Consider the following 22,601-nt stretch of genomic DNA (forward strand, 5'->3'; position numbering starts at 1 on the left):
GGGTGTGGGAGGGGGAGAAGTGGTGGGTCCCTGTGACTGCCTTTGGGGATGAACTGAGGGTAGGGTCAGAGACCAGGGAGCTGCTATGATTGTCCCAGGTGGGAGGTGACAGATGGACCAGGTTGTGGGCATTGAGGAGATTCTGAAGAGATTTTGGAGGTAGAACCAACAAAACTTGCTGATCCACTAGGTATGGGTGTGTATGAGAGAGAGGGATTCAGGATGACCAAAGCTTCTGGACTAACCAACTGAAAAGACGGAGCATCTTTTGACAGAGATGGAGAAGGAGGGGAGCAGGTTTAGGAGGAAAGTGCCAAGGTCTGGGGACACTGAGTTGGAAGTGCCTCATAGATCTCCGTGCGGAACTGAATGACCACAGCTGCATCTGTGAATTCAGGGATAAGTCTCTGGTCTGGAGATGTAAATTTTTGGGTTGATGGCTTATGGATGGTATTTAAAGCCACGGGACTGGATGAGATCACCAAGGAAGTGAGTTCAGACAGAGGAGTGCCCCTGGCCCCCAAGAACGCGCGAAGAGGCGGAAACAGCCGGGGAAACTGGGAAGGCACAACATGTGAGGGAGGAGAACCAGGAGAGCAGAAGTCTTGAAAGCCTGGGAGAAATGATTAACATGGCCACGGTCGTGGGAACTGAGAATGAGTCTCCCCTGGAATGTCAGTTCGCTTGAGGGCTGGGAATTCCTGTCCGCTTAGTTCACAGCTATACCACAGCACCCAGCAAAGTACCTCCCTTGCAGTAATAAATTATTTTTAATGACGAATGAATAAATGAGAACTGACCTCTGAAAAAGAAGGTGATGTGGGGAAGAGGGAGAAAAGAATTTGAGTCCACCGATGTCACTCTTACCTACAGACCTTCCCTCCCTGGGACCAGGAAGTCCTGAACCCCAGCCTCCTCCTACCCCAGGACTCAGTAATACTGTTCCCTCCCAACCCAGGCCCCAGAAATCAAAGACTCCGGCACCCCCTTGGACCGAGACCCAGAAGTCCGGGTCCCCAGTGCCCTCCTCCTTCAGGTGTCTAACCCCGGCCGCTTATCCCTCAGACCAAAGATGGGGTCCACCAGCTCCCTCTTTCCAGGAAGGCTCCGGAGTCGGACCCTCAATGTCAGCCCCGCCCATTCAGAGACTGGGCTTGTTCAAGCGCGACTCGGGGACTCCCGGGCCTGTGGGCGGAGCCCTGCCCTTGACTGGGCGGTGCCAGAACCCCAATTTAAAAACTCGCGGGGCACCGACCCTAGATCGGGGACCCGGCGGCGGCTCCGCGGGGTAAGAGCGAGGCTGGCGCAGCGCCGAGGCCGCGGCCCTGGGGGCCCGCAATCCGCGCCACGGAATCCGCGAGGTAATGGAGGGGGTGGCGAGGTGAGGCACGCTCGGCCTCTTGAGAGAGCGAGGGCTGGAGTCCGGCTCTTGCGAACCTGAGGGACGGGGCTGGAGCTTCAAGCCTGGGTGCCGAGAGTGAGCGTACTCGGTGTTTGGAGGGGGCAGGGGGCCAGGACTTCTGGGTGGTGATGGAGGAGCGGCTGGGATTCTGGGCTTCTGGGTCGTGGCGGGGGGGGGAGGGTAAGGGACCGGGGATTCAGAATCCTGGGTCCGGGGGTGAAAGGGCTGGGAGCCCCGACCCCTGGGTCCTGTGGGAGGAGGGGGCTGGCGGCCCGGACTCCTCGCTCTAGACAGGGGGAGGTGGAGTCCTGGGGGCGTGGTTGCTTAAAAATCGGCCACGAGCGGGTGTGGGTCAGGTCCGGCGCCCGGCCGCAGGGGTCCACGCTGGCCTTGACCCTGCCCGGGCCCCGGGAATTCCCGAGTCCCCACCCACCCCGGGTTCCCGGGCTGAGCAGGAATTCCCCACGTGCGGGGATTCCGAGAGCTCCACGCCTGGCCGCGCGCCCCGCCTCTAAGCGGGACACCTGCGGCGCGCCGCCGGGAGAGGAAGGGGTGGATGGAAGATTCCCTTGCGTGAGCGCCGTGACGTCAGCACGTCGTGTCTGGGCTGTTTCCGAGTTCGCCCTCCCTCCTCCGCTTAACCCTTCCTCCGCCGGAACCAGGGCTCAGAAGGGTGAGGGTTGAGGGTCCGGATTTCCGGGGTGGTGCGGACCAGGCTTCTGGAAACTGGGACTCCCAGGTGCAAGGGAGGGCGAGACTGAGGGCCCGGACTCCTGGGTCCTGGGAAAAGGGGGACTAGGCTCTCGGAGTCCCGCAGAATGGGGCCTGGACTCTTAGGTCTGAAGGGGAGATGGGGTCTGGACTTCCGGAGCCCCGATGAGCTTGGGGGCTCTTGATTCGCGGTTCCTTGGGGAGAGGGGCTGGGGACTCGGACGCCTGGTTTCCCGAGGAATGTGTGTCAGGTCAGCTTCTAGGGCAGAGAGATATTGGGAACCTGGATGTGCATCTCTAGGGAGTGATTCCCAGCGACCCCCCCCCCTCAGGCCTGGGAACTGGGAGATCTGGGGGCTGGGATATTTCTCAGAAGTCGGGTGGGGGGAGGTGCCGCAGAGGAGCGCCCTCCTCCCCCTTCCTCAGTTTCCACGACGCTGGTGGAAAGTTGGGTCAGAGGGGAAAGTGCGGAGCAAAGGGAAGGAAACGGCGGAGGCGGAAGCTGCACCTGAAAGCTAAGATTGGCTTTGTGGAGTTCTCAGGCGGCGTCAGTGTGCCAGTTTTTCCGCGCAGGAGGGCGAGGGAGGGTGCCTGAATCCACTCCCCCGCGAAGTTGGGGGACTTAAGGACCTCTGATTGCTTCCCCCCACCTCCCCCGCCGCGTAGTGAGCCGGAGTGAACGCAGCCACTGCCCATCACAGACCGTGAAGAAGCTCCTGGAAGAACAGAGGCGCCGTCAGCAGCAGCCGGACGCTGGTGGGGTACCGGTAAGGCCCATGAAGCCCCGCAAACTATAATTCGTGAGGCCATGTCCTGTTGGGCAGAGACTTGATGGCTTGTGGGCCCTCGGAGCAGATGAGAGAGGTGTCCTCCTGACTTAGATGCTCTGTGGGCGGGGAATGGTTGCTGAGGGATCCGTCAGATAAATCCCCCCTTGTTCCTTTTTTTTTTGTTTATCCCCCTACAGGGACAGTTTCCGCCTCCCCTGGCCCAGCCCCTGACCGCATCTGTGAATGAGAGTGAGGCTGGTAAGTCTGGAAACTCATATGGTTCCCTCAGCTCGCGGCCCCAGCTTTCTTCAGGGACTCAAACATTCCATAACTTAGAACTTTGGGGAACGCAGGAGTCAGACCCTCTTTCTTGCTGGGGCCCGGTAGCAGTTTGAGCTCCCAGATTCTCTGGAGCCCACGGGTCTATGTATACACAGTCCTTGGGTGTTCCAGGGGCCCAGGCTCCCAGCCTTTTGCTGCTCCCTGGGTCTAGGCCCTCAACCCTCAGTGTCCCTAGGGTCCAGCCACCAGAAGTCCAAGCTCTCAATCCCTTGGTGTCCTGGCTTTTGAGTCCCAGCCCTTTGGTGTCCCACAAGTACTAGCTGTCAGTACCTGGGGAGATTCCAGGCCCTCACACCGGCCCTGCAGCCTTGGTTGTGACTTCCCCAACTCTGGTAACCAGGCCTGCCCCTGCCCCTCCTCTCACACACAGGCCATTCCCGCTTCCCAGTACACCAGGAGACTGTGGGTTCTGGACTTGGCAGCCTGGCTCCCAGCACAGGCTTTCCAGACTGGGACCCCAACACGCATGCTGCCTACACAGACAGCCCCTACTCTTACCCTGCTTCTGCTGCGGAAGGCTTCCCGACTCCTGACTTCTACCCGCCCTCCGACCCAGGGCGGCAGTGTTCATTTTCTGTGGGGATGGAGGTGAGATACAGAGTGGGAACAGGAGGATGCTGAAGGGCCCCTAAAATTCCAAGTTGCCCTCATGCTAGATTAAGATCCCATTCTTCAGATGGGCAAAGCTGAGGCCCCAAGGTCCAAGGTCACTTGGTACAGACGGGGCACCCAGCCACTCTACCCGGCACTCTGTCGGTGTATGGGTATATGTTAGGACTCCTCAGCTGACTGGCTCTGCCCACCACATGTATCCTTCAGGACCCCCTGGATACCCGGCTTTATGCAGAACCTTCCATGCCACAGGCAGGATCCTGGAGAGGTTCTGGACTCCCCCTAGGGCCCCCACAGTTGCCCCCTGTGGCCACCGGACCATCCCTGGACACAGCCCGTGCTCACATGCTGGCTTTGGGGCCACAGCAGCTGCTGGCCCAGGATGAGGAGGGAGACACGTGAGTATAGGGGATTGCAGTCTGCCTGTTCCTGGCTTCGCTGGGGTGCAGTGCTCACTGCTTGTCCCCTACCTGTCCTCAGGCTCCTGCACCTGTTTGCGGCTCGGGGGCTGCGCTGGGCAGCATATGCCGCAGCTGAGATGCTCCAAGTGTACAAACATCTGGACATCCGTGAGCATAAGGGCAAGGTGAGGGCCAGGGACCTGGACTCCTGGCTTTGAAGGGAAAAGGTCTGGGGCCCTGGATTGTTGGTTTTCAGGGGGGACGAGACTGGGGGCCCAGACTGACCTTCTTATCCCCTGCAGACCCCTCTCCTGGTGGCTGCTGCCGCCAACCAGCCCCTGATTGTGGAGGATCTACTGAACCTCGGAGCAGAGCCCAATGCCACTGATCATCAGGGACGTTCTGTCTTGCATGTGGCTGCTACCTATGGGCTTCCAGGAGTCCTCTCGGTATGGCCAGCTGGCCGGTGGGGTAATGGGATGGACTTTGCTGGACGTCCATCCAGCAAAGTGCTGGATGTTGCTCAGATCCTGGCCTCCAGGGCTAGGAGGCCTGGGGAGACTCTAATCCAGCACTGTGCCTTCTCCTCCTCAGGCTGTGATTAACTCAGGGGTTCAGGTTGACCTAGAAGCCAGAGACTTTGAGGGTAAGTTGGGTGGTGGGCAGGGTGGGTATGGCAGGTGGGGCTGGGGTGGGATGGGCACTCCGGATGCAGAGCCTTCACCGCCTCCGTCCTGCAGGCCTCACCCCTCTCCACACAGCCATCCTGGCCCTCAACGTTGCTATGCACCCACCTGACCTATGTTCCCGGGTGCTGAGCACCCAGGCCCGAGACAGGCTGGCTTGTGTCCAGATGTTGCTGCACATGGGTGCCGATCACACCAGCCAGGTAAGCGGGGCAGTGGGGTCCCTAGAAGGGTGTGTGGGATGGGTCACCTGGATGTCCGGGGGCTCCAAACAAACGCTGATTTTGCCCCTTGCCAGCCATGTGAACTTGAGCACATGGCTTCATTTTTCTGTGCCCCAGAGAATAAGATTACTGTTCTTAGCTTATATTTATCAAGCACTTACCATTCATCAAGCACCGAGTGTCACGGATTAGCTAATCGAATCCTCACCAACCCCCTTTGACATGTGCACTGTTATTACTTTTCCTGCTTTACTGATAGAGAAACTGAGGCACAGGAGTCAAAAGTCTTACAGCTTGTAAGAGTCAGAGAGGGGATTAGAGTAAGGTGGCGTCATGCCAGACTCTAGCCCTTCACGGTTACGTTATCCTCCTCCCGCTGCTAGTAGCTCCTTCACGGGCTGGCTGATAGAATTAAGCGTCCACTTATCGTTTTGTTTTGTTTTTTAGTTAAAGAATTTTGAACACAGATAAAATACAGAAAATAATATAGTGACCTCCCTGTCCCCAACATCAGTAATCGGCAACTTATACCCAGTCCTGCCCCATCCATTCCTCAACTTTCCTATAGTATTTTATTTTATTTTTTTTAAAGATTTTATTTATTTATTTGAGAGAGAGAGAATGAGAGAGAGAGAGCACATGAGAGGGGGGAGGGTCAGAGGGAGAAGCAGACTCCCCGCTGAGCAGGGAGCCCGATGCGGGACTCGATCCCGGGACTCCAGGATCATGACCTGCGCCGAAGGCAGTCGCTCAACCAACTGAGCCACCCAGGTGCCCTCCTATAGTATTTTAAAGCAAACCCAAGCATGTATTTTATCCACAAAAATTCGTGTCTTTAAAGTTAGGAACTCTTTTAACCTCAATACCATCATTTCACCTTAAAAAAATTAATCTCATAATATCAAATACCCTGGCTGTGTTCAAATTTCTGATTGACTCTAAAGTGATATACATTGTTTTTTCATTAAAAAAACAAAACAAAACTCGGATCCAAATAAAGCCTACATGTTGCCATTATAAGACTTTTAAAGTCGTTCTTAATCTAGAGCTTCGTGCTCTATTTCCTTGTCTCTTCTTCATTATTTATCTGGTGAGCCAACTAGGTTGTTTTGCCTTGTATAAGCACATCATATTTTTTTTTAATTTTTTATTGTTAATGTTAATCACCATACATTACATCATTTGTTTTGGTGTAGTGTTCCATGATTCATTGTTTGTGCATAATACCCAGTGCTCCACGCAGAATGTGCCCTCTTTAATACCCATCACCAGGCTAACCCATCCCCCTACCCTCCTCCCCTCTAGAACCCTCAGTTTGTTTTTCAGAGTCCATCATCTCTCCTGGTTCGTCTCCCCCTCTGACTTACTCCCCTTCATTCTTCCCCTCCTGCTATCTTCTTCTTTTTCTTTTTTCTTAACATATCTTGCATTATTTGTTTCAGAAGTACAGGTCTGTGATTCAACAGTCTTGCACAATTCACAGTGCTCACCACAGCACATACCCTCCCCAATGTCTATCACCCAGCCACCCCATCCCTCCCACCCCCACCACTCCAGCAACCCTCAGTTTGTTCCTGAGATTAAGAATTCCTCATATCAGTGAGGTCATATGATACATGTCTTTCTCTGATTGACCTATTTCACTCAGCATAACACCCTCCAGTTCCATCCACGTCGTTCCAAATGGCAAGATCTCATTCCTTTTGATGGCTGCATAATATTCCATTGTGTATATATACCACATCTTCTTTATCCATTCATCTGTCGATGGACATCTTGGCTCTTTCCACAGTTTGGCTATTGTGGACATTGCTGCTATAAACATTGGGGTGCACGTACCCCTTCGGGTCCCTACATTTGTATCTTTGGGGTAAATACCCAGTAGAAGCCCATCATATTTTTAATGTCCATTACCATTACAAACTCTTGAAAGGCACATAATAAAGCTTCACTGTGGAAAATGTCTTTTTATTTGCTCCAAAATAGGAAAAGAACAACTCAGTATGGAAGTGCACATGGGCTTAGTGAGTCCCCTGATTAATGCTGCTCAAGTCCCATCCTTAGGGATAAAGTACAGTCCGTGTGGGATGTGGATACATTTTACTGTGCCTAATAGAATGTCAGGTGGCCAGGGCAGCTGCTAGCCCAGAACTCTTTTGGAGGATTAGATAAGAGTGTTTTTCTCAAAGGCACTCGGGCTAGAAAATTGTCAAAATAAATATATAGTTCTGTGATGTGTATGATGTGAATGGCACCCCCTTAAAGGTGGTACTCTTGTACAGTGCACAACATAGATAACTGTGTAAGGCACCCCTGGGTGCTTGCAAAGGAGAGACAAGGTGTCTAAAGGCTCTTGGGTTTTGTGGGAGGGGCTCTGGGTGTGAGGACTGGCCTGACCTCCGCCGTTCCTTTCTCCACAGGAGATCAAGAGCAATAAGACAGTTCTGCATCTGGCTGTGCAGGCCGCCAATCCTACTCTGGTTCAGCTGCTGCTTGAGCTGCCCCAGGGAGACTTGCGGGCCTTTGTCAACATGAAGGTGGGGGCCTAGGTTAGAATGTGCGAGTGAGGGAGATGTGACGGAGAAGGGCGGGGGGATGTTGGGAGGCCTGTGGGCTGTGGTTATGGCAAGGACAATGTAGGGAACAAAGGTGGGGACCGTAGAGGATGTGGCTGTGGATTGCAGGAATGTATACGACACAGACCGAGGGGTGTGTGGAATGTGATTGTGGAGGGGATCCTGGGGTGTGAGTAGGGGCACGTGGGGTGTGGCTGTGAAGGCAGGAGTGTGGGACTTGGCTGTGGCAGACTCTGAAGTGTTGAGGACCCAGGCCAGCTGAGTCCAAATCCTTAGCAGTCTTCCCCTCACTGTCCCCAGGCCCACGGGAACACAGCCCTTCACATGGCGGCTGCCCTGCCCCCTGGGCCCCCCCAGGAGGCTATTGTGAGGCGCCTGCTGGCAGCTGGGGCAGATCCAACACTGCGAAACCTGGAGAATGAACAGCCTGTCCACCTGCTGCGGCCTGGGCCGGGCCCTGAGGGGGTGAGCACGGAGCCCACCCTGACGGCAGAGTGGCCTCTGACCTAACAGGGTGCACCCCTGACCCTACCCATTTATGACTTTAGAGGGTGACTTTTAATCTCAGAAGGTGACCTTGATCCCCTATCCAAACCTGACTTGAAAATGTGACCTCTGACTCCAGTGTTTTATTTTTGACCTGGTATTGGTGACTCCTCCTAACCTCTACTTTAACCCTGACTTCCACTTCTCAGCCTGAGTCCCGACCTCAGGGTGTGACCTTGGATTCCCAAGGATGACCTCCTAGCCCCTGCCCCAGCCCTGAGTTCTGACCTCTCAAAGTGGGACATCTGACCCCTAAATGTGACCTCTGACCCCTTGCCTCTACCGTTCGTCTCCTAGTGCTCACTGTTAACCCCAGAGTGGGAACCCCCAACCAGCAACACCTTCCGCCTTCATCCCTTCTGGCTCCTGAAACCTTTTCTCCGTGTGGGAGCCATCGTCCCTAACCCCACGTCTTGACTCTGAACCTCTGACCTGCCAACCCAATTGATCTACTCTGCTTCTCCACCTTCCCCTCCGACTTCACAGGATCTGTGGCCCTGACCTCCCTTTCCAGCCTCCCTAACTCCTCTTCCCCTGTCTTGTCCGCAGCTCCGGCAGCTATTGAAGAGGAGCCGTGTGGCACCCCCAGGCCTGTCCTCTTAGGACTCAAACCCAGAACCTGGACTGATTTTCCAGTCCCCACCGTCCTGTGGGACAGCCAGCGTATGCTAATGTTGCAAATCCATGATAATGTATGTGGAATGTCCTGCCATCGGGGTCTTACATTAAAACCCCAACATGGCTGCTGGGGGTAAACAATCCCCAATATTTGGGGTGGTGTAATGCCCCTCCCCCACCCACAAGGAGCCCTCTTGATGATTTCTGTGAAATCGAGGCCCCTTGACTGTTTCTGTGAAACACCCTAGACCCCTAACCCTTTCTCCACTGGAATCTTTTGGGACCCCTTCTCTACTCAACTCTAGTTCAACTCACCTAGAACCCCAGATGGGATTTCCCTACACAGTACTTGGGGTACCCCCAGAATAGCTCCCAGTGTCATCCAGTAGAGCTCCTAAGATGACCCCCCCCCAAACCTCCCCAGGACCCACACCGTTCAGGTCCTTACCCCTGAGACACAGGAAGGACTCTCCTAGATTGGAGTCCCCTGGGTCCTGTGCTTTCTCATTCAGAACTCAGATCTCCGCATTTCCAGTGAATCCCTCCCCTATCTGAAACTCCTTATTAAACTCAGTTTGGACTGCACTGTCTTTGTCTGAGTCTCTGGGGGTGTTGGTGCCGGGGAGCGGCCGTGCTGCTTGGCTGAGGAGGCATGTCCGGATGACTCTGTGGGGTGGGGTGTGTAGCAGACTGGAGGTGCCGAGTCTGCATCCTGTCACCTTTACCCAGTCAGCACCTGGTGGTCCGCCTGCCTGTGGGCATCGCGAGACCACTGGTGCCCACTCCACTCTACCCTGGGTATGAGCCTGGTAGCCTTAAGTGCCAATGAGTTTATGCCACTTCCCGTCAAACAGCCCTCAAACCAGAGACTGAAAGGAGATGGTGCGGAAAGACTCCAGGTCCCTCACCTCTCTGTGAGGGTAATGTGGAAGTGCGTGTTCTACACAGGCTCTCAGAGCTCCCCAACAGAGTTACGCTCCTGTTCCCCACCCACTGCCTCTGGCTTGATGACTTACCCTTTCCTGACTGCTTTCCCTTTCCTGTGTCCTGTCCCACCTCCCCTACCAATAGATTGTCCTCAAATCCTGCTTCTGGGGAGACCCAAGCCAAGCAGACCTCCACAGTGCCCCCTTCTCGTAACTGTCCCACAGCCTCCGCTCTGGACTCCATCCCAATCGTATCACCAAAAGAGCCTCGCTGAGAGCCCTCTGACTCAGCCCCCGTACTGCTCAGAGCCTCTCAAGGACAGCAAACCAAGCACACTTCGGGGCATGTGCCCGTGTCTCCACCCCAAAAGTTAAGGCTTGAAACAACCATCTCTATTTGCTCATGATCCTACAGTCTGGGCTGGGCTCCACTGGACAGTCCTGCTCTGGTCACTCATGTGGCTGCAGTCAGCTAGAGGCCTGATGGGGTCGGACAGCTTCACTCCCATGTCTGCTAGCTCAGCTGCGATGGCCGGAACCACCGGGAGTGGGCCAGGCTTCTCTTTCTCCATGTGGTTTTTCCAGGGAGGTGGGTGGACCTCTTCACAGGGTGGTCCCAAGAGGAAGTGTTCTTTTTTTTTTCTTTAAAGATTTTTTTTTTAATTTGTTTGACAGAGAGAGCGAGAGAGCACAAGCAGGGGGAATAGTAGAGGGAGAGGGAGAAGCAGGCTCCCCGCCAAGCAGGGACCCGGATGTGGGTCTCTATCCCAGGACCCTGAGATCAGGACCCGAGCCGAAGGCAGGTGCCCAACCATCTGACCCACCCAGGCGCCCCAAGAGGAAGTGTCCTAAGAGAACAAGTCCTAGCTTGCATCATGCTTGTTGACATCACACTGGTCAAAGTTATTCACATGGCCAAGCCCAGAATTTGGGGAGGGGGCGCTACCCCAGGGCTTGAATATTGGGAGGCGGAGTTTCAGGAGCTACCTGTGTTAGTCTCCCACATGAGCAGCCCTGTACCAGCATACATTGCTCTTCTGTGTATGCACATAGTGGCAGCTGACCCATGAAGAATTCATAGGAATATTATTCCATAGATTCTAAGAACTTAACTGGAATTCACCTCACAGTCATTGTGTGGCATAGTTTAATTTCTGTATTTTTTCCTTTGTGGTACATAAAGGTATTTTATCTATCATCTATCTATCATCTATCATCTTAGAGAGAGAGTGTGTGAGTGGGGGGTGGGACAGAGGGGGAGGGAGAGGGATGAGCAGACTCCATGCTGAGCGTGGAGCCCAACGTGGAGCTCAGTCCCAGTACTCATGATCGGTCCTGAGCCAAAACCAAGAGTTGGATGCTCAAAGGACTGAGCCACCTGGGCGCCCCCATAAGGGTATTTCTTATCATTGATGGCATCTTAGAGTCTACTGACATATAAGATGTATATCCCAACATGTATCAACAAACACATGCACACACATATTAAAATAACAGAATGATAAAATGTCTCTAAGAAACTATTATTAAAAGAAAAATTAATCAATTGTTTTCAATGGGAAAAGAAGAGCAGCTTAGTGGCACAAGAGCATCAAATGAACAACAGCAATCCCCTGCTGGAATTTCAGTAACAAATGTTTTAAAATTAATTACCCTAAGTATTGCCATTAATATGTAAACATTATTAAGGAATCACACACTTGAGCATAGTGAGCAAAATGGCCTTTCACTTCCTGTTCCACCAGCTTGGAGCTCCTTACTCATTGTTAGCCTGTTGATCACCCTTGACTGTGAAAACACAAAGGCAGCATTTTCCCCTGTCATACTAGTCATAGATTTTTTTCTAGGTACAGTACAATACAACTAAAGGTATAATCAGTATCAGAAGGTTGTTGGAAACTGGGTTCTCCAATGATTGTATCCAGCTTGCATCATGTAAGCATCTTCCTCCCGGTGTCTACCACGTCTATATTTAATATACATGACTTGTATTTACATGTATATATTATGGTGAGACACTCTGAGCTCATGGGCTCTTTGGGAGAAAATCTAATTCTAGGTGCTTCCTCCCTAAGCCATCTGTCAGAAAATTGTGTACTAAGCTGACCTTAGAGCGTGACACGTTACTGCCACCTGCTGGGAAGTTGTGGTAAAAATGCAAATCTACAGTGTCTGGAAAGTGAAGGGTATCACTTGGAATTTTGCAGTGCACACCCTAAACAGAATATGGGACAGCCTCGAATTACTAGACAGCAGGTTAGCAAAATAACTAAGAGTATGGATGCTGGAGCCAGGTTGCCCGGGTTGAATCCCTAACTCTGGCCATTCCTAGGTGGTGACCAAGGGCATGTGATGTACCTTCTTATCTCCATTTCTTAACCTATAAACAGGAATAGTCATAGTACTTGCTTCATGGGATAGAAGTAATTAAGTGTGTCATTCTATGTAAAAAGCTCTGGGAGTAGTGCCTGGCATAGAGTGAGTGCTTTATGAGTATTTGCTGCCATACTGTTTTTGTTTGTTTCTTTTTAGATTTTGTTTATTTATTTGAGAGAGAGAGCACGAGAGGGAGCATGAGCGGGGTAGAGAGGTAGATGGAGAGGGAGAGGCGGACTTCCCCGCTGAACAGGGAGCCCGATGCGGGGCTTGATCCCAGGACCCCGGGATCAAGACTCGAGCCAAAGACAAACGCTTAACCGACTGAGCCACCCGGGTCCCCCTGCTGCCATACTGCTTTAAAATTTATTTAACAAATACTTGTGAAGTAACAGGCACAGTTCTAACATCTCCACAAATACTAACCCTTTTAATCCCCATAACAACCCAAGAGGGCAGGGAACAGCATACGCAGAGGATTAACCCCAACGTCACAAGCCGGGGCGCATGAAGGTTTAAGTTCCAATAGGCGTTTGCAGACATCACATTCCCCTCTCTGGGACACCTAACTGGAATTTCCATGCCTCAGGGGGGATTCCTATTGCCTCCCAAAGAAGGGATGAAAACTTGTGAATGGGAAGAGGGGTTCAAGATTCTCAGTCCCTCCTTGGGATCGCAGGTTGGGGGTGGATGCTGTGTGTGATTGAGTGTGAAGGTGAATAGAAGGCAGGAAAAACTGCCAGAACACAGCTTCTTCAGAGTCTGTCTTGGGATTCAGCAAATAGAGGTCTGGAAGTAACCAACCTTTCAGCACCACGGAAAGCTCCTGAGTGGGCGGGGGAGCCTAGCCAGCCTTTGGGCCCCGCCCCTTGCACGCCAACCCCAGCCCTTCCTACAGGCTCCGCCCAGATTTAAAGATCCTACATACTGTTTGAAGAGGTGAAGGAAGCCTGGGCAGGGAATCCACAAAAGCGTCCAGAGCTGTGATTACACCCTGATTCCCCCACAGAGACGCAGGCTGGCATGGTGGGGAAAAGGATTTTATTGGGTTGTTAGTGGAGAGCACATGGGAAGGTGAATTCTAGGGAACAACAGACACTGGGACCAAGCTAGTGGTCACCTTAAGGAACAATAAATTAACTTAACAAAATAAATTAAGGTGAGGAAGTCCCAAGCAGGGAGGTAGCTGGGAATACCTGGGGATTTCTCGGGAATGGAATTTGGAATTCGAAAGGGGAAATAAGAATTTCCAGCCCCCTCACAAAGAGTGTGAAATGAACATTTTTGAGACCCCTCCCCCGGGCTGGGAGTTGGGGTTCTGGGGCTCCAGGAAGAGGGAAGGTCTGGGCTCAGCCAAAAGGGGTAAAGGGGACTGGTTCAGGGTCGTTCCTCCAGGAAGCGGTAGGTGGGGTTCTCATAGCCATGACGCTGCAGTTCCCGAAGCTGTTGCTCCTCCAGGGTCAGCATAGGGTCCACCTGCAGGAGGGCCCGGGAGGAGCAGAGGGGCATAGGGACCTGACCGCAGATCTCAGAGTTCCTCTGTGTCCAGGCTCTGGAATGCCTCCCCCATCCCATGTCTCTGTGTCTCTCACCTCCACCACTCCATGGCTGATAGCCCCATAGGGCTTCTTCCTGCGCAAGAGCAGCAGGGATAGGACGATCAGGGAGCCCCCACCTGCTCCCATGATCAGCAGACCAGACACGGCCTCTCGGGACACACCTGTCCCTGCTGGTGCCTGCGTGGAGAGGACATGGGGCAGGGGCCATCTTTGAGGCTCACCAAGGCCCTGTGTGGCTTTGGGAGTCCCAGCCTAGCCCCTGACTTCTGACCTCTCCCCCTAGTACCCAGAACAGTCCCCCTCTTACCAGCTCATCTCTCTGAATCTCCGATGAGTGGAAAGGAAAACCCCTTGGAACAGACACATTCACCTGGGGAAGCAGCAGGTGTAAGGGACTCAGGAGTCTGGGCCCCAAGAGGGCATCCCCCAGCCTTCTTCTTCCCTAGGACCCCGAAGTCCATGTCCTCAATCCCTTCTTCCCTCAGGCCAAGGAATCCAAACCCCTAACACCCTCCTCCTTCAGACCCTGGAGTCCAGGACCCCTCTCCCATCCACCCTCAGGCACCCACAGGTCTGACTTACCTTTTGCTCATACTGCTCCAGGGGGGACATCTTCTCTTTCCCAGAAGATGCAGCATCTTGTTCTGCAGACCCTAACCCCAAGTCCTATCTTATTCCTGAGAGTCGAGAATGGTGCTACCCCTGCCTGAGGAGGCAGTCAGAAGGCGCACCGGACTCTACCCCAGCAGGTCTGGAGTTCCCAGTGTATGGACCCTTTCCCATTCTGGGCTCAGGGACTAGCGGGATTTGGTGGCTGGGGTCTATTCCGGGAGATACTCACCTTTGGGAAGGGCCACGGGAGTGTCTGCTGGCATCCAGAGGAGGCAAGACAGGAGGAACAGTGAAGAAAGGAGGGCATCATCGAGGAAAGGGTGGAGACACACCCTCCCAGGGGCCAAGGCAGGAGGATCAAGGATCCTACAGAGGCCTCCACAACCTTAGACATCCATTCCTATCCTCTCCCACTCACTGTGGTGGCTCAGATACCCCCAGACTTTAGGGGATTAGAGTGGAGGTTGGGTACCTGTCTCCCAAAGCCTGGGGTTATCTATATTTGGGATAACTCACCATCCTTGGAATCCAGAGGCTGCAGCCCACCCTTGTCCTCACTGCTGCCCCCTGGGGCGGGGGCTTCCAACTCATTGGGACCCAGGTGCTCAGAGTGGAGGAGCTCCTCTGAGGGGAACACGCAGAAAGGGGGTCAAGGTCAAGAGCACAGGGATGCCTCAAAACAAAACTGGGGGAATAAACAGCACCCTAACAGTAGAGTGATCGGGCATAGCCACAGGTATGATCTGGGAACGTGGGGAGCTAGATGGAGACACCCCCGGCAAGGAGAATGGAGGTTGAAGTCTCAAGAGAATGGCTTCTTTAAAGAGCAGGGTCAGGTATGGGATATCCAGTAGGAAGTCACAGCAGATCTGGGAGCTGCGGTAGGTCACACTTTCTGGTGTTCGTTCTCTCATGGGGGGCTCTTCCTTTGAATCTGGACTGGTTTTGTCACTTGCTTTAACCAACAGAAGGTGGGCGCCTGCCTTAAGAAGCCCTGGAATGGGAACCAGGGGTCACAGTCACTCACGGATCTGGGGCCGCAGCTCCTGAGCCAGGCGGGGGTTCTGGTCAAGCAGCCCCAGGCTCTGATTCATCCTTTCTTCAATGACTTGAAGGTGGGTCTGCACCTGTGCGGGAGTGAGCATGAAGGATGAAAGGGGCAGTAGGGAGAGATGGGGAAACTGAGGCAGGGTGAAGCAGAAGGTCAACAGGGTCCAAGGAAAAGTAGCATATGCTATGGACAGGAAGTAGGGTCCAAAGTCCAGGAACTGGGCCACAGGAGGGAGAAAACTGGAGGAGGAGAAGCAGAATAAAAAGAAAAGATGTACAGCAGACAGGAAGTGAGGGGCTTGGAAAAGGAAGTAAGGCAGAAGGGAAAGGAGTAGTCACTAGGAAAAGTGCGCCACAGACCATGTAAGTACAGGATACAAGGAATATGGCAGAGAAGACAGGAAGTGGACGTGAGAGAGGAGGAGAAGCAGGAAGTAGGGTCTGAGGAATAGAAAGTGAGGTTTCAGGGGTTATACGGAAGGAAGTGGGATTAGAGGGTCCTATGGAAATGATGTGGTTCAAGGGCAAGTTTGGAGCTCAAAAGCATAGAACGGAGTAGTCAGGGACAGGAAGAGAACACCCAAGAACTAAGAATGGGGATGTGAGGGCACAGAACAAGGGCTACACGGAAAACAAGTGGGGTGAGGGAGAAGGGAGAGCGGAGGGACAGGAACAGGGTGCGAGGCCCAGGAGGGGGATTCTGGGAAAGGACATAGGAGACCAAGGGACAAGAAGGGGGTCAAAGGCACAGGGGTGCGAGTGAGGGGGCTGGTGGTGAGGGCAGCGTTCTAGGGTCAGGGAGTAGGGACCCAAGGGGCTGGAAAGGGTCCCAAGGCACAGGGGTGGGGGATTGCCAGGGATAGGAAGGGGGTCCAAGGGACAGAAAGAGTGTCTGAGGGATGGGGTCCCAGACACTGGGGTCGGAGGGAGGACGGGGTATTTGGGAGCTGGAAGGGTCTGAGCACCTGGAAGCGCATCTGCTGGGCCTTCTCGGGGTCCACAGCAGCCACGTGCTGGTAGTGCCTCAGCGCGTGCCTTTGCTCCTTCTGCTCGGCGCGCAGGTAGCGCCTTAGGGCCAGCAGGACGCGCTCCGCCTGTGGAAGGGACGAAGGCTGCCGGGCCTGCCCCAGATCTCTTCTCCCTTGGCCCTCTGCCCCCACAGCTCCCACACCTGAGGCGGGTCCCCCTGCAGTGCCGCCAGGAAACCTTCCAGGGCAGCCCGGCGCTGGTCGTTGATAAGGGCGATGACTCGGGTGGCGTGGGTCTCCACCAGGCGCTGTCGCTCACCAGACACCTGCTCCTCCAGGGTCTGCAGAATGGACTGGAAGTGCTGGTGAGGGAGGTGAGCACAGGGCCCGCAAAGGTGAAGACGGGTGAGTCCGGGCCAAAGGCAGTCTGGAAAGGAGGGGCTCTAGGGCCAGGTGGTGGAGGGGGTGGTGCCATGGGTCTAGGCACGGGGTAGAATCAACCCTAGGGTGGGACCAGATCACAGGACACCTGACTGGAAGGAGTGGGGATACAGGGCCAGGCAGAGTGCAGGCAGGACCAGGCCAACTGGGAGCTGATCTGGGGGGGGGGGGGGGCGTACTGGGGGGGGACGATCTAGGAACTGAGCTGGCTCGAGGTCAGGGGAGATAACCTTCCAAGTATTATAGGCCAGGGAAGGCCCTAGGCTTGGGCGGGGCCAACTGGAGATGGTCAGTGCGGGAATATGACAGAGAGGAGCGGAGTAAGAGTCAGGGAATGGAGCTAACCCTAGCGAGGCCTAGAGTTGACTGGTGAGTCACGGGGCTGGGCCTACTGAGGAGGGACCGAGTAAAAGTGAGATTAGAGGGGTGGGACTAGACTCAGGGGGCAGGGCCTGAGAGGAGGCAAAACATGGCCAGTCTGAGGAGGAGAGAAATGTCAGGTCAGACATAGGCCTAGAGGGGTGGGGCCAAATGGAGGGGTGGGGGCCAGAAGAGACCAAGATAACTAGGAAGGGGTAGAACTGAGTGAGGCCCGAACCAGGCTGAGACCAGGTGTGTTCCAGGTAGTGGATTCCACGAGTAAGACCCGCTGGAGGGTGTCCTACCTCGTTCAGGGCCTGTCTGTCAGCCTTCGGCAGGTTCTTGGACTGGTTGTCTGCCATGGCCCATTCACGCATCACCTAGGGTCAAGGGGAGCTTCAGGATCCTGGAATCCACCCTGCTCTACCCAGTGAGTCCCCCAGACCCTCTTCAAGACTTTGGAGCCTCCAGATCCCTTAGGTCCCACTGGCTCTTGGGTTCATGAGAGGTTAAGGCTCCGAAGGGAATTTAAAGTAGAAGAATACAGTGTACCAGAGTTTCCACAGAATCTTGGTGGCATTTCAGTGGGATTCTAGGTGGGTCAAGGATCCCTGATCATCTTAGAGGTGGTGTTGAGGGCTAGGGGTTGTTGGGGGCTTGGGGAGTCTTTGGAGGCAGCCTCAATGTGCGCCTGAGTAAATTCTGTGTTGATTTAGGGAGTTCTGTGTTGTGGGAAATCCTGGGGCTCCCAGGGTCATCACCTCATTAATCTGGCGCATCCTACGTTCCTCCAGGTCCATCTTGGCCCGCAGGAACCCCTCATGCTCGCTGATTTCTCCAGGCATGCCGAAGTACACATCCACACCATCTGTGGGCCTTGGGGTGGTGGTCACTGCAAGAAGGCCAGGAAATCAGGGAATCAGCGTGAAGCCCATCTCCAGGTCCCCTTCCCTTCCTGGAGAACTATATCTCCTAGAGCACACTGGAGGCCACCATGTGTCCACATAACCATAGCTGCTGTGGGGCATGATGAGAGATCTAGCTCCGAACCGGGCCTGTTCTTGCAAAGCTTGGGAATCCATTATACCATCCTTCAGCCTTTCCCCAAATAACCATTAGGAGCAACCAGATGGCTCCTCTACCTCCAGGTACCCCCAAAACACCCTCACCCTTTGCATTCTTCACAGGACAGCCCTTCCACCTCTTCTTTATCCCAAGTTACTCCCATCCCCTCCATTCCTCCCAGGTGGGTCTCTCGCCAACACGTCCCTCCTAAAGATGCCTCTACACCAAGGCTCCCTCCCATCATCCTCCCTCCAGGGTAGAGGGACGAAGGGTCCAGAGACCATCTCACCTTTGCTGATCCCTGCAGGGCTATGGGAGCTTGATGGTAGAATTCTTTCCCCCTCTTCTTCCTCTTCAGCCCGTGGGGGCTCCACGAAGTAATCGTCTACTGGCTGTAGGAAGGATTCCTCTTCTTCCTCATCCTCACGCCCCTCTACTCTGCCCCCTAGGGGCCAGGACCGGGTGGAGGGGTCACTGAGGGAACAGAAGACTCAAGGCAATGAGAATCTAACCCGCATCCCCAGGCTTCCATTTCCTGCCTCAGAAGCCTTGGGACGGGCATGGAGGGTTCCCTCCCACTCACCCAACTGCTGTCCCAGATGGATCGGGGGTCACCGGAGGGGGGCAGCACACATACTCCACACCTCGGAACCGATCTGTGCCACAGGGCAAAAGCATGCCCGAGCCATGCAGGATGAGGCCCTGGGAGCTGCAGGCCTGTGGAAAGAGTAGACCCAGATGCCAGGATTGTGGGTTAGGAGAGAGTAGAGGGAAGCCTGGATGCCTAGGTCTTGGTGGTTGATGGGGCTGGAGCCTGGATTCCTGATTCTGTCCCAGTGGGAAGAGGGGGCTGAGGCCCAGACTCAGGTTCTGGAGGGGACGGGGTGTTAGGGGACTGGACTCCTGGGTTCTGGGGGGTGAGGATGGATGGGCCAGGGTTCTGACCTCCTGTGCCTCCTGATGCCTCCGGGTTGAACTCTCGCACTGGTCCATGCGCTCCTGATGCAAGAACCGGCAGCCTTCAGGCACCAGCAGGGCCTCGCTCACGAATTCACCTGCTGAGGAATGGGGGCACCAGGGTGAGACCTTCCCACAGACACTAGCTCTGCCCTCCTCAGAATCCAGGCATTTTATCCTCAGAGGTTTCTCTGCCCCACTCTGGCACCAGACATCCAGATCCCTAATGTGAACCTGAGCCCAGGGCCCAGAATCTCACCCCTGGGAGACCCCCCCACTTCTAATCCCCTCCCCCAGCTTGTGACTCACGCAGGCAGCGGAAAGGCACAACCTGGTGGTGGGGGTGGGCACAGCGGCCACTCCGGGCACCCCCGCACCAGCGCTCCATGGGGATGGCCTGTGTCGCCTGTTCCACACGCGCAATCTGCAGCTCCGGGTACATCTGGGGGCACCGGGTAGGGGCGATCAACTCACAGCCTCGCCCCTGCCAGCCGTGCTTCTCCACTGGCCACGTCCCTTTTCAAGGCTCTAATGATCCCCCTAGGCTCTGCTTCTCCGTAGAATCGGTCTTACATATCTAAGCCAGCAGGCCCCCTGGCCACGCCCCCAGTAGCTCTCCCTCAGAAGCCCCGCCAACCACCCAGAAACTTAATCCCGTAAACCCACCTCTCTCCGGGTCACCTCTGTCCCCTCCCCCAATAGGTCTGGCCCTCCTTTAAGCCTCACCTCTTCCTCGGTTTGGCTTCTCAGGAAGCATCCCTTCTTTCTGTATTAGAACTGCCTTTTCGTAGCCACGCCTCCTAGCTTTCTACTCTCCTTGGGCTCCAGCCCTTTTCCTATCTTGCAGGTCCAAAAGGTCTTTTTTCTTAGCCCCGCCTCTCCCCTGGCCACGCCCACCGATACCCTACTCTTTAAGGAGCCCACCACAGATTGCTAAACTCTTGTCTCCTCACTGGCTACCGTCCTTAGCAGGCCCTCTTTGCACAGTTCTCTTTTCCTGACCTACTTTCTCAAAAACAGGTCCTGCCTTATCCTAAATTCGCCTCTTTCTTGGCCACGCCCCCTAGCTTCCTCCGCCTACTTAGATCCTCATTCTCCCTGGACCATGCCTTTTGTACCACTAGCTTCTTTTGGGCCACGCGGCCCAGTCTCGGAACGCCTTTCCCGCTGACCACGCCCCTCCCAGTAGGTCCCGCCCACCTGTCTGCAGTATTCCAGCACGCGTTGCGGGTCCCGGAGACAGCGTCGCGAGCGCTGTGGGTCTGGTTCCCAGCGGCCGGTGCGCAGGTCCCGGTGAAGGGTTAGGTGCCCGCATAGTCCAGCAACCTGGGCCGACCCCGGGGCCTGAGGGTCGGGTCGGAGGGGTCAGCGAGGGCCCCGGGACGCTGGCACGTGGGTCCCCCGGACCTTTGCTCCTTAGGACCCAGAAGTTCAGACCCCCAGCACCAGCCCCCTCCACAAAGCATCGCGCACCCGCCTCGTAAGAGGTTCTGTTCCCCGGGAAACAGCTCCCACAGGGCGGGGGCGCCCCAGCTCTCCGGTTGCTATGGCGACCCGGGTCCCCCGGGAGTCTCGCGGCCTTGTTGCCGCGGAGACAGGCTCCGCCCCCACCCCGGCGCAGCCGCACTGGAGCCTGAAGGGGTTAAAACTGAATCGCGGGGGAGGAGGCCAGAACCCAGGCGTTCTGGCCCCTCCTCCCTCATCCCTAGCTCAGGGTCCCATTCTCCAGTGCAAAGACGACAAGGCCTGGCTTCAGGGCCCTGCAGGCCTGGACATCAATCCTTTGAGGGCTGGAGAGCTGCATCCTGGGTCGGGGGTCGGTGACTGAAGACCTAGACTCCTGGGTTCTGGGAGGCTGCGGGGGCCCTCAAATGGGTCCAGAGGATGCAAGGGGCCAACATTCTTGGATTCAGGTGTCTTACTGTCTGGTGGGTCCCATGTTCAGGTGGGAAGGGGTTGGGGCTGAGTCACCTAGGTCAAGAGGGTCTGAGGGGGGCTAGACTTTTGGGACCAGGGGCTCTGGAACAGTCAGTTCCTAAGCTAGGGGAGGGAGGCGGCTGGGAGGACAGAAGATGGGGGAGCTGGGACCAGAACTCCTGGGTTCATGAATGCCTAGTGCCGTTAGGGGCGTATGGGGCCCGGCCACTTAGCTGGAAAGACTGCGCTTTCTGCCCTGAACGTGTCCGCATCCCGGTCCAAGTCCCGGTCCCGCCCCTTCCCCCATCCCCCAGGACCCGGCCGGGCCTCACCTCGGCCGCGCCGGGGCTCCCACCGGCCAGGCTCCCGACGGCGAGCTGCGCGCGCAGAAGGAGCAGCAACAGCGGCAGCAACAGCGGCAGCAGCGGCGGGCCCCGGTGGCGGCCCAGACCTCGAGCGGCGGGGCTGGTGGGCCCCATGTCCCGGCCCTCGCGCCCTCACGTCCCCTGCACTCCCGCCCGGCCCGGCCCCAGCGGTGACAGGAGCTCCCAGCGCCACGGCCGCCGCCGCCACCTCCTCCCGCCGCCCCCGGGCTGCGCCGGCGCCGCCAGCCCCGCCCCACGCCGGCCCCGCCTTCCTAGCCAGGACAATAGCGTGGCCGCTCTGCGCAGACTGGAGCAGCTCGGGAACCCCCGGGTGGGAGCCAGCGCCAGGCCCCCGCCTCCTAGAGGTTCTGGGAGTCCCTCCCCGTGCAAGGGCCTAGCCAGGAGTCTGGGTCATAGGCTCCGCCGTTTTGAGCCCTTCCTCAGGACCCTCACCCCCAGCTTTCTCTTCCCCCCCCACCCCACACGCTCACAAATCAGCCTTTTCTTCCAGGCATGCCGGCATTGGAGACCTCTCCCCGCAGCAAATTCCTCTCTTGAGGTCCCAGTAATAGAGGCCCCCGAAATTTCCCTAATCAAGGACACAGCTGCGGAGACCCAGGACCCTTCTCCCTCAGATTCAGGAGTCCGGGCTGCAGGCACCTTCATTTTCAGGACCAGAGACCAAGCCCCTGCCCTTTCTCCCTAAGACACAGGAGTCTTGGCCTTCCGTCTGCTTTCCAAGGATCCCAGGTGTCTGGACCTTTAATTCCTATCTCAAGGATTCATAAACCAAAGCCCCCAGGCCCTTTCTTTAAGGATGACCTGAGTCAGGTGCCCAGCACCACAGGACTCAACCCATCCTCGCTTTAAGGACCACGGCATTTCTATTCTCTCTAGCCCCTCTAGCTTCTCCCTTCCCTCCTCTTCAGGGCTCACTGCTTTGTCTCCTCAAATAACCAGAATTCTGTCTTTCCCAAGCCAACTGGAGCAGCCCTGTCATGCATGTGCATCTGTGCATGCGTGTTTGCATAGATGTAAATCAAAAGAGCCTGGGGTGCTAAATGGGTAGCAAAGGGCTGGGAGGTGGCTCATGGTTTTGTTCCAGAGCCACTTCATT

General features: G+C 55.5%; 2 protein-coding genes across 5 annotated transcripts; one reads left to right on the forward strand and one right to left on the reverse strand.

Moving 5' to 3' along the window:
- The first annotated feature begins 73 nt into the window (after window positions 1–73).
- NFKBID (NFKB inhibitor delta) lies at window positions 74–9,473 on the forward strand. Of its 3 annotated transcripts, none has more exons than XM_025854488.2 (12): window positions 74–1,361; window positions 2,780–2,880; window positions 3,081–3,141; window positions 3,596–3,813; window positions 4,045–4,235; window positions 4,318–4,423; window positions 4,541–4,687; window positions 4,833–4,884; window positions 4,979–5,127; window positions 7,569–7,685; window positions 8,025–8,189; window positions 8,820–9,473. In XM_025854488.2, the coding sequence occupies exons 1-12, from the start codon at window positions 1,073–1,075 to the stop codon at window positions 8,871–8,873; spliced, it is 1,650 nt and encodes a 549-aa protein (XP_025710273.1). In that variant the 5' UTR covers window positions 74–1,072; the 3' UTR covers window positions 8,874–9,473. The 3 variants fall into 3 exon arrangements, with proteins under 3 accessions (XP_025710273.1, XP_073741401.1, XP_073741402.1); XM_073885300.1 differs by lacking the exon at window positions 74–1,361 and adding an exon at window positions 1,593–2,239; XM_073885301.1 differs by lacking the exons at window positions 74–1,361; window positions 3,596–3,813 and adding an exon at window positions 1,597–2,141.
- A 3,739-nt stretch (window positions 9,474–13,212) lies between these two features.
- APLP1 (amyloid beta precursor like protein 1) lies at window positions 13,213–21,718 on the reverse strand. Of its 2 annotated transcripts, none has more exons than XM_073885258.1 (17): window positions 21,452–21,718; window positions 20,403–20,546; window positions 19,512–19,644; window positions 19,191–19,300; window positions 18,829–18,962; window positions 18,535–18,719; window positions 17,942–18,072; window positions 17,486–17,560; window positions 16,583–16,741; window positions 16,377–16,505; window positions 15,389–15,488; window positions 14,878–14,985; window positions 14,591–14,614; window positions 14,332–14,402; window positions 14,057–14,119; window positions 13,783–13,926; window positions 13,213–13,666 (listed from the first exon to the last, which is right to left on the reverse strand). In XM_073885258.1, the coding sequence occupies exons 1-17, from the start codon at window positions 21,596–21,598 to the stop codon at window positions 13,568–13,570; spliced, it is 1,956 nt and encodes a 651-aa protein (XP_073741359.1). In that variant the 5' UTR covers window positions 21,599–21,718; the 3' UTR covers window positions 13,213–13,567. The 2 variants fall into 2 exon arrangements, with proteins under 2 accessions (XP_073741359.1, XP_025710051.1); XM_025854266.2 differs by having other exon boundaries at window positions 19,191–19,303.
- Between the last annotated feature and the right edge of the window lie 883 nt (window positions 21,719–22,601).

This window comes from Callorhinus ursinus, unplaced genomic scaffold (assembly GCF_003265705.2).
Source record: "Callorhinus ursinus isolate GAN/ISIS: 27379988/994484 unplaced genomic scaffold, GSC_fseal_2.0 scaffold61, whole genome shotgun sequence".
Lineage (NCBI taxonomy): Eukaryota > Metazoa > Chordata > Mammalia > Carnivora > Otariidae > Callorhinus > Callorhinus ursinus.

Bases quoted from the DNA above. Each gene is read 5' to 3' on its own strand.
- NFKBID (XM_025854488.2), top strand. From the start codon at position 1,073: ATGGGGTCCACCAGCTCCCTCTTTCCAGGAAGGCTCCGGAGTCGGACC. The intron at 1,362-2,779 runs GTAATGGAGGGG...CCCGCCGCGTAG, and splicing joins CGCGCCACGGAATCCGCGAG to TGAGCCGGAGTGAACGCAGC. The intron at 4,688-4,832 runs GTATGGCCAGCT...TCTCCTCCTCAG, and splicing joins GGCTTCCAGGAGTCCTCTCG to GCTGTGATTAACTCAGGGGT.
- APLP1 (XM_025854266.2), bottom strand. From the start codon at position 21,598: ATGGGGCCCACCAGCCCCGCCGCTCGAGGTCTGGGCCGCCACCGGGGC. The intron at 20,547-21,451 runs GTGAGGCCCGGC...CCCGACCCTCAG, and splicing joins GGAGCCCCGGCGCGGCCGAG to GCCCCGGGGTCGGCCCAGGT. The intron at 14,120-14,331 runs GTAAGTCAGACC...CTGCTTCCCCAG, and splicing joins TGGAGCAGTATGAGCAAAAG to GTGAATGTGTCTGTTCCAAG.